Here is a 19,374-nt window from a genome sequence, read left to right as displayed (position 1 = left end):
ACCGAGCTGGTCCAGACCTCCTGGGGTCAGAACGGTCGCCACCCTCCCCCCCCCCCCCCCCCCCCCCCCCCCCACCCCTGCCAGCCTGACCGACGTCTGTCCCACCACCCCCTGACCGAGACTAATTTAAGAGCAGTGAGGTGTGAAAGGAGGCCCCTCATCAAGAGCCCTGCGATTTTGGGTCCTGTCTGACAAAAGCTTGTTGCTCATTTAAACCTTTACCCAGGTGCTGTGTCACGTGACTGCAGTGGGAACCTCGGGCTCCAGTAATTGGGTAACTGTCTGACTGGAGTGGGACTCAACAGCGCCTTTGTCTTTCTGCCCTGCCCTGCTGAGCTGTCTCTTAGTACAGCATGGTGGTAGTGTAGTATGATGGTTAGGGAACTGGGCTTTTGACCCAAAAACACTGCCGCTGCACCCTTGAGCAAGGTACTTGACCTGAATTGCGTCAGTGCATGTTCAGCAGTATAAATGGATAATTAGCTGACAGTCTGTACTTTAACATTGATTCATTTCAAATCTAATGTGGTCGAGTACAGAGCCAAAACAACAAATTTTGTGGTACTGGTAAAATACTTACAGACTACACTGTTCAGTATGTGTAAGTTGCTCTGGATACTGTAAGTGCTATTAGTGTAATGTGTAGCACAGTGTATTGTTCTCACTAAAGGGGGCTTTCACTGTAAGGAGACATAGCGTTCTCATAGCCCTTGTAAGCATCATGCTTACCGTAGAGCAGGTCATCACAGGATGTGAGTCACCCTGTCACACTTACAGGCCCTGTTCAGTTCCCTCCGTTATATATGTGATCTTTACTGGACCTCGGTGTTTTCCAGGAGTTCAGGTTGAATGACTTTTCAGATCTGAATTATGACCCAATTGGGTTTTTTTTCCCTGTTGTTTCTGTTCTGTTGATCCCCTTGGGAAAATGACCATGTTCGGCGTGGACGGAATTTATGGTGGATTCCTTCATCGTGTCTTGCTGTTTGTCTGGACTGTTGTTTGAAAGTTTGTTGTTTGATTTAGCTGAAATATGTTGGTTTTCAGTGTGTCTTTCAGTACAGACACAAATCCATGTGTGACATCCTGGTTTTGAGTTCCACTGTACAAAAACAATGATTGATTGATTGATTGACAGACGCAGTGAAACGTCCATAACAGCTGTGCTGCTCTCTCCTCAGGTTCCTCATTTGAGAACAGTGATCACCATCGAAAGTATTATCTCAGTAACTCTGGCGCATCCGCGGATTCCATCAGTAACGGGTTCACCTCCAACATGGTGAGCCTGTCCTCACGCTAGCTAATGAACTAACACAAAACACCAGTCTTACCATATCAGGAACACTAAGGAAAAGGGCAGAATGCTACTTTAAAAAATGACTGTTTCGTTGCCTCATTTAATTAATTGAAATGTTTTCAGTCTAATAAAATCTTGTACTTTTTTGTATGTGCTGCATATTTTACCTTTGTTTTTGCATGTAATGTTGTGTTTTGGTACCTGTCTAGGACGATACCTGTAATTCTGTGATGTGCAAAAAGCCCTGACACACAAGTCATAATATGAATGCTCAGGTTCAAATAGGAATCAGCTGATTCCAAATTACTTAAGATTTAAACAGAATTTCAGTTTTAACAGAAGTGACCTCAGCTCTGCCCTGGTGTGTGTTTGTTTGATGGATAACGGTGTAATAGAGTAACTGAGGGACGCTCTTGGCCTTTGCTTTGTGACAGAGAGCCAAGCCCACCTTGAATCGCTCGGACAGCGGCGACTCCGAGGACAACTACGTGCCAATGAACCCAGGCTCCGCCTCCTCGCCCTTTAACTCCGCCCAGGCCGGCCCCGCCCCCTCTCCCTTTAACCCCGCCCAGGCCGACAGCCCCCAGAACATCTACATTCCCATGAGCCCCGGCCCGCACCACTTTGACTTTCCGGGCTTTTCCGCCACCCTTCCCGCCCGCAAGGGCAGCACCGCCTCCCTCTGTCACCGCCCCGGCCGCCTGAGCGACATAACTCCGCCCCCCATCAACCGCAACCTTAAGCCGGACAGGAAGTGTACGTCTCTCCTCTCTGTCTCACCTGCCTCTTCTGAGTATGACAATAAAACGCTCACTTCCTCACATAAGCCCATCTGCCACTTTACGACCGCCACTGTAACCAGATCTGGGTCAATTAACTATTTTAAATACCTTCGACAACAATACAAACCCAGCCGATTATTTGATCTATTGTCACCAATATAAAGAAAATAATTCTTCTTTCATTTGATTGTTTCTGTCGGTAACAAAAACTTCAACTTGTAAAAATTTGTGATTTGTAACAAACAGACTTTTTGGTTGGTTTGTGCTGCTAAAATCCTCAGAAGGATTTTTAAATATTAGAATAAAACCAAATCATTCTGAAATGCATTTTCACAGATTCTCCCATTTGACCCAGGTCTGGTAACCTGTATGTCTGACTCTCATATTTGAAAGGAGACTTTGAAAGGAACTCACATTTAAATCTGACCCTGTGACTTTAGCAAAGCCAACTCCCCTGGACCTGATGACCAACGGCATTATCGACGAGCTGCCCTTCAAGAGCCCCATCACCATGTCCTGGACCCGACCCGCGTAGGTGTCCCCTGCACTACAAGGGGGGGGGGGTGTTAGTTGGGGCGGTTGTGGTTGGGCTGCGCTGGGAAGGTGGGGCACTGATAGTCTCTCTGCTCTGATCTCCCCCAGGCCCGTCCTGAACCCCATTTCCTCCCTGCACTGTCGCCCCATCTCCACGCAGAGCATCACCAGCACGGACTCCGCTGACAGCGAGGAGAACTACGTGGCCATGGTCAGCCAGGTGGGAGCCCTGTGGGGGGGGGCTGGGGGGGGTATGAGAGCTGAATATATCTCCGCTAATCCTCTGAGTCCATTTCTTATATTTTCTTCACTCAATCCCAGCACTGCAGTGATGGAGAGTGATAGTCTACGCCAGTGTATTTGACATCACTGCTTCCCAAACTGTTGTTGGCTATGTGAAGGGTTGCAGTGGGCTGTGATATACACGGGGGAGAAGTCATACAATAGTACATAATACACTTTATATTGCCAGTAATATCAGTATAGTAATGTATGCAGCTTGTTTACTGGGTTGTGGTCTCAGAAAGTTTAGGAAACCCCTGTTTTAAATGACTCTAATGATGTACGGTGGGTTCTTCTCTGTTCTTCTTCTTGTTGTATTGTTCCTAAAATGGCTGCCTACAACGCCACAGCAGTTTTGAATTGATCTGATGCTTAGTCTCCGCCCACAGAACCCAGCATCTACCTCACCAGCAGTGAGTGGCACCAGCAGCCCCGCCCCCAGGAAGTGTGGAAACGTCGACTATCTGGACCTGGACTTCCAGCCCGGGTCTGTCAGTCCGCACAGAAAGGTGTGTCTTTGCTCTCTGTTCTCTGTATCACTATATTATATACTATATTATTACTGTACCTTTGCTCTCTGTTCTACAGTATATATTCTACAGTATATTTACTTTAGCATATTACTGTAGATTTGCTCTCTATTCTCTACATCACTTGTTATAGCTTATTACTGTGGCTTTGCTCTCTGTTCTACGGTATATATCATTTACTTTAGCTTATTAAATAAAATGTGGCCATCATGATGAGGTGTGCACTATATGCATTTTTAGTGCATGCTGGGCAAGGCAAATATTTGAAATACTTTTACTCATTAGATGCTAATGAAATTGCATTTGAAAATGATAAAAACTATGCAGATCCCTGAGGATTTTCAACAAAACATATTTATAACCAAAATAAACTAACATTTGCAAGACGTAAGCAGATGATTCCTGTGCAAATTGTCAGTAATCTGTGGGAATTTACTGGTGGTAATTTTCTGGTGTCTACAGGCACTTAAAGTAATATAATCGAACTGAGCTGAGGCTGCAGCGTGGAGAGTTGTCCTTTAGTGCTGCTGACCTGCTGTTAGAGCACCACCCCCCCCCCCCCCACCCCCAACCCCTTTGTGGCTGAACCCCGGTCTTGTGACCCCCCCTCCCTCCGGTTCTCAGCCCTCCACCTCTTCGGTGACGTCAGACGAGAAGGTGGACTACGTGCAGGTGGACAAGAAGAAGACGCAGGCGCTGCAGAGCACCATGCAGGAGTGGACCGACGTGCGGCAGTCCACTGAGCCCGCCAAGGGCGTCAAGTCGTGACAGTGAGCCGCCCGCCAGGGATCACGCTGTCATCGCGGGAGAGCAACGGCTCCCACACACACAAACTTACACGCGAACTCACAGGACCACACATGCACACACATACACACGCACGCACACACATGCAAACTCACAGGACCACACATGCACACACATACACACGCACGCACACGCGTGCAAACTCACAGGACCACACATGCACACACATACACACGCACGCACATGCGTGCAAACACACAGGAGCATACATGCACACACATACACACTCATGCACACATACATGCAAACACACAGGACCAGACACGCACACATACCCACACATACACATACATGCAAACACAGGACCACACACGCACACACTCATGCATATACATGCAAACACACAGGACCGCACACATACACAAGCATGCACATATATGCAAACACACAGGACCACACACATGCACACACGTATGCACATACATGCAAACACAAAGGAACACACACACACACAAGCATGCACACACATTCAAGCATGTGGGAGCATGCACACACAGACACGGGCAGAAAAAAACGCATGCACACACATGCAAGCACACAGGATCACACCCACAGACTAACACACACACGAACATGCATGCACGCACACATGCACACCCTTTTCCAACTTGACTGGACCTTCACTGCACGGTCGTATGGACTGTGGAGAAGAGATGGGAAAGTGCATGTAGGAAAGCCAAGCCCTCGTGGAGCTTGTCGAAAGGTTTTTATGGTGAATGTGATTCAAAGCCATAATAGCAACTTCCCAGTAGCCATACCAATATTCACACTGTGCAATGTCCAAGACTGCTGGGCTCTCCACCGACTGAGAGACCGGATGAATACTGGTGATCACGTGAATTTGTGCATTTTAACTCTGACCTTTAAAAAAAACTATTTGCATGGCATTCATAATATGTTAAAGCCAAGGGCATGAAATACAAACTAAATCGCTCCGGTTCACCAAGGTAACCAACTTCCTGTTGCAAACGTTAAGAAAAAAAATGAAAAGACTGAGTTTGAATGGGCAGAGACATATTGACAAACGTATTTATTGCTTTTGTCTGCTGGTCAGAAGTACTGATGGGACTTGTTTGTTTGTTATTAGTTTACAGTACTCAGATGTGGACAGCGGATCACAAACATTATTGTATTGTTATTTCAGCGTTACTGAATGTGGCCAATGTACAAAATTGTTAGTCGAAACGCCAAGCAAAGGCTGCCACCAAAGCTACATTTCAATTAGCATGAATGCATTGTGGCTTCGCCCTAAAGTCACACATCCCCCGACGAACGCGACTTTGTAATCGCCTCCATTCATTTCAACTGGAGCCGAGTTTTCGCGTCCGCAATGCATGCTGGGATAGCTGGCGATGTGAGGCAAGTGGGCGGAGCGACCTGAAGGATGGGAAACATGGTGCCATAACCAATCAGATTAAAGATCTTTCCATTTTAAATAATATTTCCCCCTTCCACATAGTTCTGTTCGGAGGACTCGTTAATTATTGCTTTGTGGGGATTTCCTAGATATACAGCAGATATTCATTTAACGAACACTATTTTAAAACTCGAAAACATGCCCATAAGCAGCAGATGGAGCTGTGGGAGGAGAGGGCAATGCCAGGGGAACTTGTCTGAGGATGTGTGGCTTCACCCTTAGAATGTCGATTCCCATTTTTTTCCCAGCTGGGCAAATTGAAAAGAGCAGCTTGTGCGTTTGACCCTTGACAAACTGAGATTTTAAACACCTGTTTTGATTGCCGTTTCGCCAAAGCCAAATGTTTGTTGCACGTTCAGCTAAATTCGCAGCGACATTCTAATGGAAACGTAGCAACTGTGGTGCCATAAAGGATCCTCATCAAATATGACGAAGAGAATCATTTTGCCACAAGGACGAGCTATTTAATTCAGGTAACTTAATTAGATTATTTAGCCACGGGTTTGCATGCCTGCAAAAAAAAAACAGCCTTAAATGAAAAATCCTTTGTTTCTCTGAAGCCTTAGCAATAATCTGTTATGACTGTTGGTCTTGCGTGACGTATACGCGCAAACAGGATTTCATTCCAGTTCCGTGTCCGTGAAACCTGCAGGTACGTTTGATTTCAGGGTAAATCTGTAGCTGCTACATGCGAGACCGTATGTGCTGTCTGTGGGTGTAACATCTTCAGTCTCACATAATATGCCACAAGAAACGAAAAAAAAAAAGCTTCATATGTCTTCCCAGTGTTACCCAGGGGGAAAGGGAGTATTTCAGACTGTCGAATTTCAGTTGGTACTTCAAACGTTCTGAACCGTGGCCTGCTGAGAGCTGGGCTCCTGCTCATTAGACGGCTCGGTCTGTGGAGGTCTGAAAATAATCTTCCCAGAGCAGAGAGCACTGATGTCAGGCGAATGTTGGGAGCATTATCTGTGATCTAATTTAAGAAATGATGGAGGTGGTAGCCTACCAATGTTTCCAGATGCTTGAATTAATTCCCCCTAAAAAATTCAAACTCCTCAAAACTCCCCATCTCCAATTGACCCCCCATCAAAACCCCCCATCTCCACTTGACTCCCATACAAATTTCTCACTATTTGTACCCCATGCTTCATTTAAAAATCTCACATTTGCCCTTTACCTTTTTACTGTGAAATGCCCCTTATGCATTTTTAAAATTCCCCAGTCTGGAGACCCTGGGTGGTGCCGAGGCAGTTCACTGTTTGTCCAATGGGGAGATGGCTCTATCTGGCCTCCACGACCTGTAGGACTGTGTGAGCAACAGACCGCACTTGGAAGCTAAGTGGCTGTTGAGGCAGTATTCAAACATCAATCATTGGCTACGACCTTTTGCTTTCATGTAAATTCAGGTAGAATTGGATACACAAATCGGCATTTCCCATGAATGAATTTGGAGCTTTGTATAATGTATTTCTTTTCTCATTTTTAATTTCAAAATGTGTGTTTCTGTATGAAATGCTCATAACGACAAGGCTTTAAGATCCTTCCCCGAAAGTCTTTGTTTACTGTTTTTGGAATTTATACTAATTTGCACAGTGTAATAATTGTTTATGCTTGAGCAGGTTTTATACATTCACATAAATGCAATTGCAGTTGAAGCTAGGGCCCTATTTTTGTGTCACAAGGCAGAATCAACCAATGCAATGTCAATTAGAGTAAATTACGTAAATATGAATACGTACGTATTCATGGAAAAAAGAAATGCCAATCATTGTATTTTCTGGCTCAGATTGATGACAGAATTGTAGTTTGACGCATTTCACCGGGGACGACCAGTTGCTATACTATAGTATAATGTATAATATACTACATTTTACCCATGAACACTCTCAGGGAAGCTCAGTGCATTTTCTTCCTGGGAGTGTTCATGAAAAGTGAGTGAAATGTTGTACTGAAATGTGGAAAACATAACTGCAATTACAGTGTGTAAAAACTAGCCTAACTCTTTCCATTAGAATATTTGGTCAAAGGATTATTTTGTTTTTTGAAGGTGTAAAGGGACTTCAGAGCCAATATTCTTAAAATGTTTGAGTAGGACTGCTAATCTGGGACCAGCTTTATCTTGCAGCTCCCAGGACATGGACCAGGTGCACCTGATCACACTGACGCTCTGATTTAGTTATCCTTTATTAATAGACTGATTTATCTTTGGACTGGTTTATATATGCTCATTGCAGTTTAATGGACATTTTCCCTGGCTCTGATTGCATATTGTAGAAATGTATTTTTTGTGCTACTGCAAGACCTGCACCACAGAATCAGACTGAACCCTCTCATGGATTGTCATGAAAAAAATGGGTCTTATTTTAATATTGACCCCTATGTAATTGGGAGCATAGCAGTTTAGCTGTACATTTGTGATGCACTGATTTAATTGGCTAAGATTTAATTGGGGGGGGGGGGGGCAGTAGGCTGGAACCACCAATGGCTCAATTTTATTTTAAGACTAAGTTGTTTTTTTTGTAGTTGCGGAAGAAATATGTTGACTGATGATATTTAATTTGTTCAAGAGTTCCATTCAGGGTTAAATATGAATTCTGTGTCCCACATCAGAATGAACATTTGACAAAACATTTCTGACAGAACACATTACAGCAAATACCAGTTTAAACCTTAATCATGTTTAGGGTGACAGTTAAAAAAAGCTCCCTAGGTTGCATATAGGAAGAAACCTTGGGAAGAACCATACTCAGTAGGGGGCCCACCAGCATCTGGCTTGGTTTGGGGTTGTGGGACCAACGTGGTCATTAAGTAAATATCGACTCATTTTGAATGAAGGGATGAGAGCACATAAGCAGTGGTTGTATCCCGCCATTTTCTGTAACTCCTTGTCCTTGTCGCACTTCTCATCCGTTGCGCTAAAGTCGGCCTAGAAGCAGTAGTTTGCTGGCTCTGGGTTTATTATGGGATGTTTTGGCCGTAGGTTCGCTAGACACCTTCTGGACGCGCCGGCCTCTTGTTGTACCCAAATGGGCAACACCACAGTCTAGAATACATTTTCGTGTCCCATAATTCCAGTTGGAATGAGCCCGTACAACAGCTATGCTGAAGCAGTCACCGTCAGGTGACCAGGGCTTGTCATAAGTGGTGGACTGACCGGTCGTGAACTGGCCCGTTCTGTGTGTGAAATGAGATGTAATTTGTTGCCTGGGTAAAGTGACCTACATGTGTGTGAATGGAAACACCACGTGTATTGTGTTAGATTAAGAGGTGTAGTTCTGTCTCGTGTGCGTGTGTGTGTGTGTGTGTGTGTGTGTTTTAACAGACCCACTGGTTGAGTGGAGTGTTAAAAGCGATGAACCATTGATAATGTCTGTTGTTAGGGGGGGGAGGGGGAATGCCTTTCAGTAAGCTGTCATTTGATTGATGTAAATGTTTAATATTTTATTACTGCTGTACATTTTTTTTTCTATCCTCGTGTGAAAAGTGAAGTAATTTATTAATTTATTGTTTTGCTGTTTAAAAAAGAAAAAAAAAGAAAAGAAAAACAGAAATACAGCTTGCCTAACAGTGTATGCTCTGTCTCGGGTCTGTGAAGCAATATGCCAAATGATGCCACGGTAACAGTAAAAAATATGGTACATTTGGGATGCACATGACTTTGTTATTCCTGTATTACCAGAAAAGATGTGGACTGTAAATAAACGATGCATTACGAATACATCTCTCCTTCACGTCACTTCTGTGTTACAGGGCTGGCTAATGCACTGCGATTGTTGTACAAAATGCTCCTGAGCAGTACTGTGCATTATCAAATAACAGTTCTGTCACATGGCGTCATGTACTGGAAAGTGATATACTGTAGGATTTCTGTAATTCTCAGACGAAATGGTGAAATTTAAACTGAAGTAAATAACAGCAAACACTTTTAGACTGGTTGGGTTGACCTGACTAGAATACTTCAATTTGTACCCGAGTTTGCATTCTCATTCACATTAGCACTGACAGGCTCTTTGCACATGTACCAGAATGCACCGCCGCACCCCTGAATTGGTCACATGACCACACGACCCGGGGTTGCATTCGGATCCACTTTGAACACATTTCTTTGCTTTGCTCTCTCCCCTGGGGTCTGCCATTTTGTGACTAAATTTGTGATGTACAAGTAATGAACTTAACAGGTGCTCCGCAAGGGAGGATAAACGAGGACCAAAACCAAAACTTAACTGAACTGCCTGCAGGACTCCACGTGCCGGACAGAAGAGTAAAGGTGAGAGGTGAGTGTACCTGAACTAATATGGTGACGCTTCGTTTAATTTATTTTAAAAGAGTTTAGTTATGTTAATCATGCTCAAAAAGAACAACAGAATGCAAAAAAAAACACAATGGATGGTGATAGAAAGTAGTTGCAAATGTCTTCTCCAGTGTACATGTTTAGCTGAGGTACTGCATACAGCAGGATGTAGGTTTTCTTTTCTTTTCTTTTTTTTAAATGAAGAGAACAATCCGCATTGTTCATTATGTGCGTTATCATTATGTTTTCTGCCCGTGGACACTGAGAAACAGGCCTGGGCTTGAAATCCTGTTAATAGCTATTCTTCATTTGTAGTTTAAATTCCCCCAAAGAGGCTAATAAAATTTTTAAATAGTTTTTCTTGTTTTTTTTTTTTTTTTAATTGTCTTTCAAATAAATCGAATACAGCTGGTATAGTTGTGCAGATTGCTTCTTAGTAGTTTACGCTCCTTTATGTTGACTTCAGGTTCAAAGACAGCTTTAGTCGCTGTCACCTGGACTTGGTCGGAGTGTAAAAAGTAGGCCAGGGTACCACTCCTCTCCCTGTGTGGCCTGTATTTCTGTGCTGAGAAATGTTAATTTGTGCGCAGCAGGGGCAGAGAAACCTGTAGAATGAGCTGATGAGAAGGCACAGAACATCTGCTTTTAGGACAAGGGCCTAACTTTAGTTTGAATATCGGGGTGGGTTGAAAGGCATAGACCTCGAGAACTGAAACCCTGTTGGGGGCTCCAGGGGAAATCCCCCCCAGAAGAAATTTTTGTTTAAAAGGGAACAGCTGTGAAATGATCACTTCTGATGAATTCTGAGGGGGAAATACTTTAGACTACTGATCAGTATATCCCAATCACAACACGAAATGCCAATCTTTATGCGATGAGTAAATTACTATATTTCATGTATGAGGACGTTGGTGGGACATAGAACTGTTTTCTCTAACAAGCACGAAGAAAATCAGAAATTGAACATTTTTTCATGTTGCTTTATTATATGAAATAATTTTTTATCATCGTCATGTTTTATTCTTGATGGATTATTTGACCTGTTTTGTAATATTGGGCTTACTGTGCCTTCTTTGACAAAACATCCCTGATAAGAGTGACCTAACAGTGACCTGGAATGAGTGACAGGTGGTGGTCAGACGAGTTCCTGCTTGTCACCCACAGTTGCTTCCTGAGGATGTGGTTGTCAATGGTGATTGGTAACCTAGCAACCTCAACAGGTGATGAGGCCTGTGGATAATGGCTGGAAGGAGCGGGCTATCCTGGTGTGGTGTATTTGTGGTGAATGGTTTGAGGTTCTGTTGGGATCAGGGATGTTATTCTCTCATTGCTGCTGTGTGTCAGTTTTCTCTAACTTTGTTCTATTTCCTGAAGAGGTACAGCATGTCCTTTTTCAATGTGATTTGTTGACTTGCCTGATAGTTTGCTGCTCATGGGATGTGTAGTATTAAAAGCTAACAAAAGAAGTACCAGACCTGGGTCAAATAATTACTTAATAACCCTTTAGATACCAGTGCATTTCCAGGAGATCGTTAACAATTTAAAAATAACATTTATTTTCACCCATGTAACACTGGAAATTCAGGGCTCCACAGGAGTGTTTTCTGACCAGCATCTTAGTCACAGTCCTGTCAAACTCCAGTCCTGGAGGGCTGCAGTGTCTGCTGGTTTTCAGGTTGTTCTCAACACCAATAATTCATTTAAGTTAGTGGTTCCCAACCTCAGTCCTTGAGTACCCCTGTGTATGCTGGTTTTCGTTCCAACAACAATTTCAGTCTCAGAACTATGCCCCCCTGGGAAATGAGCTTGACACGCCTTATTTAAAGAATGAAAGTATTGAAAGTGTTTTATGCAGGTCTGGTGCTCACTCAGGCTAAAGGAACAGGAGAGGATGAGTCAGTATGACTTGTGATCAGTGTGGTCCAGCTTCAAGTCTTGTCCCAAAACGCAGTCTTTCCCCTCTCTCAGACACATAGGTCAGCCAGCAACCGAATGACCTGTTGAGTCCTTAGAGGAATCGTATGACTCACTGCTTATTTCACAATCAACAAGCAACCCTCAATCACAATAGCGAGCATTGTCTGCTGTACCGTGTTCCTAGGAATACACAAGGTAATGTAGTTTCTTTATCTCAAATTTGTAAAACATCAACATCTTTGCCACTAGTTAATGTGTACTTATATCATGTAACAATACCTTCTTGTTAATTCACTGAACGTTAGCCCTGGATGTTCCGGCGTCAAAATGACTTTTGAATTAAATGAAGTGAAATTAAAATGTGAACGTTGGGCTTTAAGATGATCTGCTCCTGTATGAACTATGTGACTCTGACGTAAAAAAAAAATAAAAAAAATAAAAAAATAAATCGTAGAATAAATTGGAGAAAATGGTATAAAAAAGTACCTAAAAAGGGTTCTGGGAGTGTAATGTACGTAATATAGAGCAAATGTGCTGACTCAGCGGTGCATTTCCATGAAGGGCATTGTAAGGCAATGATAACCGATGATGCCGACATCCAAACCCGTAAGTACCTGTCCCCATTATACCTCGGGGGAAATATGCCTCCTGCTTCCTTCCCAAGTGGGAGGCCAGCACTGGGCTGTAAGCGATGAGGACATCAAGTGGCAAAGGACTGGCACACAATTGCCACATCAATCATAGGAGCAATCTGCCGGCACTAATGCCTCCTTCACTTCCGAGGGTACAAATTTAACTGCACCAAGCTGGTCCAATCGTGGAGTGAATGCTGCCCCCTACTGGTGATGAGTTATTTTGGAAAATGTATTTCTTTCAAGGCATACTATGCAGGCTTTTTTTGCGGCCCTGACCATTTCCTGGTTCACTGTGGCATTAAAGCAAGACCCTGAAACCCTGAGGATGAACATTGCAGATACATGCATTTGAAATACGTATGCGCATGTTTGCATTTTGTAGGTAATATGAGTTTCTGTTTACATATGATTTATACCTCAATGCTGCCTGAAGTGTAACCTATGCCATCAGCATTTTGATTGTAATTTGTATCAATCAATCAATCAATCAATCAGTCAATCAAACTTTATTTATAAAGCACAATTCCGACAGTGGGTGCAATTCAATGTGCTGCGTTTAATGGGGAGGTGTTCTGTAACCAGCTGTATTCTCATGTGTTTATCTCTACCCAGAAACGCACAAACAGAACAATCTTGGAGATCTGGAGTCCTCGCTTTGCAGATTCTCTCTTATCAAAAACCACAAGTGGGAAACAAAGCCTTCAGTACCAAGTACATGAAATTTGAACATTTTTTTAAAATATGGATTTTCATAATGAAAATGCGTAATTGAATATCTATTTTCTTTATGAATAGACGGAACATGACGGTATTTTGGCAAGTTGCAGTGGCACATAAGGCCAAATTATTTATTCTAGTGCTGCCAACATGCACACCATTGTCACTTTGGCGAGCCTTATGAAACATAATTGGCTAAATAAAATGCATACCTAACTATTGTTCCATAAGTTACTGGTATGTTAAGAAGCATCAGATTTCCTTGGGCAGGAGTGATTATAAAGGAGATTATGTGGAGCAGAATTGCTTGCACCGTGAATGCATTGTCAGTCCTCCCCTGCTGGGAGGAACAATAGCACCCCCTGCTGGAAGTGGCAAGCCTTGGCATACTCTCAAGTGCCCATATACACAGAATACGCAAGCTATCATTATATATCTGATCAAAGAAATAAACCGTGTGAGGAAAAAATAATAGTTATAGACATTAAGAATTTGCATGCTTTTCTTTTTTTCCTTTTTAAAAGTAAGGAAGATTTAAAGTGACATTTGTGATTCAGATGTGGTATGTGTGGTATAGACAGTATCTTCCCCAAGCCAGAACAGAGGAATTGTCTGAGCAAGGAGGAGTTCCTGAAAAATATTCTGTATAGTTATACTGATCTGTATATGCTGTGTGCATATTATCTGTGATCTGGCAAGCACTATCTTGAACTAAAACCATTTTGTTCAGCAGTTTGATGCACCAGCCAAAGTTGAAGGATGATGTATAAAAAATAACACTGTAAAGAGGATGATGTATAAATATAATCATGATCAAATTCATAAGTGTTTTGTTATGCATTTTGGTACCCTTTGTAACCACAAAGCATTTCCAAACAACTTCTGATGGGGAAACAAAACTGGTCTTGGACATGATTTTGATATCATTTTCAATGTTTAAATAGTAACAAGTTAGTTTCCAAACCATTAAATCTCACCCAAAGGGACTTTGATGCTCCCAGATTCTGGTGATTCTCCTTGACACTTGGCAACACAAGCAATATCCTGAAAACAGGAAAACGCTGGAAGTCTGCCCTAGAATTAATTGCCTCTTGTTGATTTGTTTCTTTGCTCATAAAGGACAACATTGTGGGTGATGTTTGTTTGTTATCACTTCTGCAATTGCCACTCAGTAATCTGTGGGCAGGAAGTGATGTTGCCAGTGGAGGACAGACAAGCAGCGATGAGTACTGATAAACACAGTTCTAGGTACAGAGAAAAGTGCACATCCAGATACACTAGTAATTGGGTTTAAGTCTGGAACATTTTGTTCTGGCTTGACTAAAAGGCACATAATGATGTTATTTGAAAGGTAACAACAATGAGAGACTGATTGCACAGGTCCTGAATTGCTCAATTATACAGAGAGCCCTGTCATATCGCAGCACCATTTGTCAGTACATAGCCAAGGATGGTAAAACAGTTTTTTTTAAATTAATGTTTAGCCACTTAATGAGAGAGAGTAATATTCTGCATATTTATTTATTTTATTGTATTTATTTTACATAATGCACTTTGGGGAAAATGGTCCATTCATCTTTCATTGATAAACTGCATGGAACTTTACTCAGCTTTGAAAAAGTGCAGATTTTGTTTTTGTTTTTTTTTTTTCAGCAAATGTGATTTTTAAATAAAGTGTGCTTATCAAGTTATTATTGACATCTTTTCATTGTTGCTGTTGTCAGAAATGTGACAGAAATTCCCTTTCGTCTAATTTTGTGTTCTTAATTAGACAAGAATATTTTTTATGAAAAGAAGAACGGGCAGTTCAACCTTTTGCATTATTATTATTATTATTTACCCTATATACTTTATTCAGTTTGGGAAAGCGGAGAGGGTTGCAGATAGCGAGGGTTGCAGATAGAGAGGGTTGCAGATAGCGAGGGTTGCAGATAGTGTGTTGTTGCCGGAAATCAAATCCCAGGCTACTTAGGGGGGGGATTCAAATTTGTGTCGGCTGCCCCACAGACGCATTGGTATCACTTTACAATAAGCGTCTATTAACTAATGCTATCTAATGTCTTAGTTATCACAAATAAGCCATTAACTACTGCATACACAGAGGATGAACTTGTTAATGCTATTTCCTCTGCTGTCCATGCTGAACATTTAGGGTACAAAAACTCACTTTGACAAACCCTAACTAACCAATAAGTGTCGTTAATGGACGCGTCTCCCTTAATGGACATGAATTACTTGTACGGGTATAAGCAGAAGAAGGCTGTAGTTTTTTAAAGAGAAACAGGCCTACAACTTAGTGCTGATATTAATTAGTGGAGTTATTCTGAGGGATTGGTAGTGAAGGTCAAAGTGCTGTTTGCTGGTAACTCTTATGATGCATATCCAGCTAAAGCAATAGAGTTCAGTACTGTTTTGTGCCAATGGTAATTGGACATTTCCTGTGCAGACTGTGTGTGTGTGTGTGTGTGTGTGTGATTGTGTGTATGTGTGTGAGCATGTGTGTGTGTGTGAGAGAGAGAGAGAGAGAGAGGGGAGGATGTGTGTGATTGTGTGACTGAGAAATTGAATGTCTCCATGTGTCTGTGTGCATCTCTGTGTGTGTGTGTGTGTGTGTGTGTGTGCGTGAAAGTGTGTATGCCTGCAGGCGTGCATGCCAGCAGTATGCTTTCCTGTGTGTTAACTTGTGTCTGCTTCGCATCAACTCCTGAAGCACCCAGGTGAACAAGGCTTACTGCACTGTGCAAACTGTTTCATAAATTTCATGGAAAACAAAGAAGCACTCATTTTTAAACAATTAACCATATTTCAGCACAGGCATATAGTGTGGCGTTTTTGCTTTCAAGTCTCGCTAAATTAAATTCATGTTCGTGCATGAAAAAGGGAAGTAAATTACTGGGTCGTTCCTCTTCTTTTTACACTGTCCTCAGTGTGTTTTGGCTCCGGCAAGCAGACCAATTCATGCATTTCTTTCCATTAAATACTTTCAGGATGAAGACAATGACTCCATTTCTATGGAGCCTGCTGAGCTGGGTGTTTGTGTACGCGTTTGGCACTTAGTGTCTCTGACGGGGGAAAACGCGGCAGCTCTAGTTCATTGCTGCTGTTTAAGTCCCCTTTTTTCCCCCGAAAGTCTTTGATCAAATGTGTGCCTTTCTAAAGGAAAATAGGGATATTACTTTCCAACGCACTCGAGATTAAAGGCCCGCCAAAACCCTCAGAGAATCCTTTAATCCAGACATGAATGTCTGGAGATAATCCTTCTGCACAATTAACAGACAGTCAGTCTTTTTTTTGCACATGTCCATTGAATGGTGCAGTCTCATTCTTTTTTTTTTTTTGCACTGCAGTGATGTGTTCTTGTCAGAATGCCCCAGTATCCTAATACAGCAGTAAAAAAAAAAAAAAAACTACTGATTAACTTCCTGTAGCATGTGCAGAAGACTATTTACAGCCTTGCTAGAACGTTTTACGACCACTTAATGGAATACTTAAGAGTTTAGATTAGTTAAATTGGGATGCTTGGTGGTTATTTCAGTCGGTACCGTATCCTAGCAGAGGGCTTTATAAGGAAAGAAAATTGGATATTTTCCATATTGAGACATTTTGGATGCTTTCATAGATCTCATGATTGTTCCAGTTCAGAACTGAGCCCCCTGGGCAAGTGCTTATCACTTTTTTTGTGAACAAATTTTTATTAAGCCGCATATGTACAAAGGAAATATCAGCGTGTCAATATGGCCATTTTCAATTTGGACAGACAGGAACATTTCCAGAAGATAAACAGAAACCCAACTTTGAACTTGCTAACTGAACCCAAGTGGTCTAAATACAGAGATAACAAAAGAAAAATTTATAATAAATAACAAGGCAAACTCAGGAGGTTCTGCACCATAGACTAATATTGGGTGTTTATCACCACATGAGTCTGTGGATATTATTTATTTGAGAAAGCAACTGTATTATTTTAGCATCGATACCGTTGATGTCGTTTATACCTAAGGTGTTATACATTTCACCTCATTTTCATTATGTCTCTTGAGCTAAATATGAAATTGTATTAATATTGGCTTTTTTACATGCATATTTGCAATACTGACTGACAACTTGAGGTTTTCGTGCAGCTTCCCCAACGTCCTGCCACTGGTTTCTGGGAAAATGTGCGCGACTCCTCACATCCACATGGGGGCGCTCCGCCTGTTGGTTTCCACCACTGAATTCCGCTCCCTGTACCGGTGTAGTTTCATTTGAATTCCACTAGAGTCCGCAAAAGAACACCATCCTCGTTTTTTTTTCTTCTGAGGTACAATGAGACTCTGTAATGTCTCCTCATCCCCGTGCATTGAGGTGCCTTTTACTCAGACGAACAGCTGAGAACGGATTGAATGGGGAAAGCGTTGCGGCGTTTCTCGCTGCTTCTGCACATCTTGCGTTTTAATTCCACTTTTAACCTGGAGCCATTCAGACAGGCATACCCAGTTCTTGTATCAACTATCGGATCGGAGAAGATTGAAAGAGAAATACTAAAATAATGCCTTGAAAGTAGCTGGAAGTTTGTTTGACCGATTACCTTTGCAAATGGATTTTTGGGGACATTGTTTAATTTATTTTGAGAGAAGCCGATCGGAGTTCATTCGCGGGGAGTGTGGTGTGGGCAGAATGTTAATGAACGGAAATTCGTTTTATTAGAAATATTTCCGAAAGAAAATAAATTCGCCGCGCTGGTACGTCTGGCGCAAACTGGTATGTAATTCAGTGGCTTGTGCATTTCACTCGATCTGGGATTGTGTTGGTATAGCAGGCTACGTGCTGTAGTCGGATACCTGCTCACTGGATGATTATCTAAATTGCTAAGTAGCTATCTGTAACCACCCTCAAGCAGTTAAGCTGAACATATTGTAGAGACCAAAATATAATTAACATATCCTACGTATTTATTTAAAGTTGGTCATATTGTACTTTTAATACAATAGCTTAAGCATGTTTTTCATAACAGTGAGTCAAACCCTTTTTTTTTTTTACTTCATTGCAAAGATGTTAACCGTGCTGTATTATGCGATTGAATTCATGTGTTGTTAGTTTATTAGTTGCGGTTACTTTAAGGGTAGGAGGCCCTTTTTTTAACCATTAGTTACTTTGAAAGCCCAAAACTATATTTGCTCAGTATATCATATTATTGGCCCCAAGAGCATGGGCGATACAGCTCTACCACAACCCTCGGCGGGCGGATTTGTACCCATGCTAGGTGTGGGTATGGTAGGCTCGATGCCAGGTGCGGTGAGCGGGCCAATTCCGGCCCCAAGGGGGTCGGCTGTCCCGCAACTGCACAATGCCATAGTGGAACGTTTGCGTGCCAGGATAGAGCTCTGCCGGAAGCACCACTCCACCTGCGAAAGCCGCTACCAGCGCGGCCAGGCGGAGAACTCGGACCGGGAGCACGAGAGCACTCTTCACCTTCTCAATATCGTGCACCAGGGACCGGGGAACAGAAAAACCAAGGGCAACAGAGGCGCGGCGCAGCAACCTCCAGAATACAACAATAGGATAAACGGAGAGCTAAAGTCCCAAAACAGCTCCGAGGGCGATTCAAAGCAGTCTACGCGAATAGCAGTAAGTAGACGCTTTCTTTGATTTTTTTCATCTTTCACTTAGGTTGCCTGTCATGCGTTTCGGGGGGAAATGCGATAGACGTTTCTGGCCCCAGAATCTTATTGACATGGTATCTCGCTGAAATTACGCATATACAATCAATAAAGGAGGTACAAAATATGGGTCAGTATCCTCCATGGGTGTTTTTCTTTACGTTTTAGGTGTCATGGGGTGGTCTCGGTTGGAATTCATCACTTCCCAGACCTTCAAGTCATTTTAAACATGCATTCGCTCAGAATGAGTCTGTCATGCATGACATGCTCGACAAATGAAGTAGCCTCACCTTAGTCCTGCTCTCAAATTGTATATAAATTGTCCTGACCAACTGAAAGCTGCCTTTATTTAATAAATATGTCACTTCTCTGTATTATTTGTCAAACAGCAGCCTATTTAATCCAGAGAAAGGTTATAGGTTAGTATATAGGCTAATTATGTTACCTTCCTAAAAGTGCCTGGTCTACTCATACCATATTATGTCAATACATCTACTATTTCCTGCTATGGTTACAACACATG

At 42.4% G+C, this 19,374-nt stretch overlaps 2 protein-coding genes and 2 long non-coding RNA genes across 5 annotated transcripts in view; all 4 read left to right on the top strand.

Annotated features, from left to right (window-relative positions):
* The window catches only part of LOC118209080 (GRB2-associated-binding protein 2-like), a 52,090-nt gene extending 47,778 nt beyond the window's left edge, over positions 1-4,312 (top strand). The window contains exons 5-10 of one of the 2 annotated variants that reach the window (XM_035384215.1): positions 1,182-1,279; positions 1,732-2,053; positions 2,520-2,610; positions 2,722-2,824; positions 3,285-3,404; positions 4,050-4,312. In XM_035384215.1, coding sequence (XP_035240106.1) covers positions 1,182-1,279; positions 1,732-2,053; positions 2,520-2,610; positions 2,722-2,824; positions 3,285-3,404; positions 4,050-4,193 — 878 coding nt within the window. In that variant the 3' untranslated portion in view covers positions 4,194-4,312. Of the gene's footprint in view, positions 1-1,181; positions 1,280-1,731; positions 2,054-2,519; positions 2,611-2,721; positions 2,834-3,284; positions 3,405-4,049 lie in introns of both variants that reach the window. The other variant, XM_035384213.1, reaches the window with a different exon arrangement.
* Positions 4,313-4,742: 430 nt separating this feature from the next.
* LOC118208865 lies at positions 4,743-9,372 on the top strand. The gene is made up of 2 exons (XR_004761643.1): positions 4,743-6,122; positions 7,778-9,372. It is a non-coding gene; the product is annotated as an uncharacterized LOC118208865 (long non-coding RNA).
* Positions 9,373-9,884: 512 nt separating this feature from the next.
* LOC118208866 lies at positions 9,885-14,783 on the top strand. Its single transcript, XR_004761644.1, has 3 exons — positions 9,885-9,926; positions 11,912-12,055; positions 13,108-14,783. It is a non-coding gene; the product is annotated as an uncharacterized LOC118208866 (long non-coding RNA).
* A 2,753-nt stretch (positions 14,784-17,536) lies between these two features.
* Positions 17,537-19,374, top strand: part of LOC118210325 (mastermind-like protein 2) — a 64,449-nt gene continuing 62,611 nt past the window's right edge. Inside the window, exon 1 of the mRNA XM_035386418.1 lies at positions 17,537-18,819. Within this exon, the coding sequence (XP_035242309.1) occupies positions 18,400-18,819 (420 nt within the window). The 5' untranslated portion in view covers positions 17,537-18,399. The remainder of the gene's footprint in view (positions 18,820-19,374) is intronic.

The sequence above is a fragment of the Anguilla anguilla genome, chromosome 12, assembly GCF_013347855.1.
Source record: "Anguilla anguilla isolate fAngAng1 chromosome 12, fAngAng1.pri, whole genome shotgun sequence".
In the NCBI taxonomy this organism is placed as follows: domain Eukaryota; kingdom Metazoa; phylum Chordata; class Actinopteri; order Anguilliformes; family Anguillidae; genus Anguilla; species Anguilla anguilla.
This window is presented reverse-complemented; position numbering and strand designations above follow the sequence as displayed.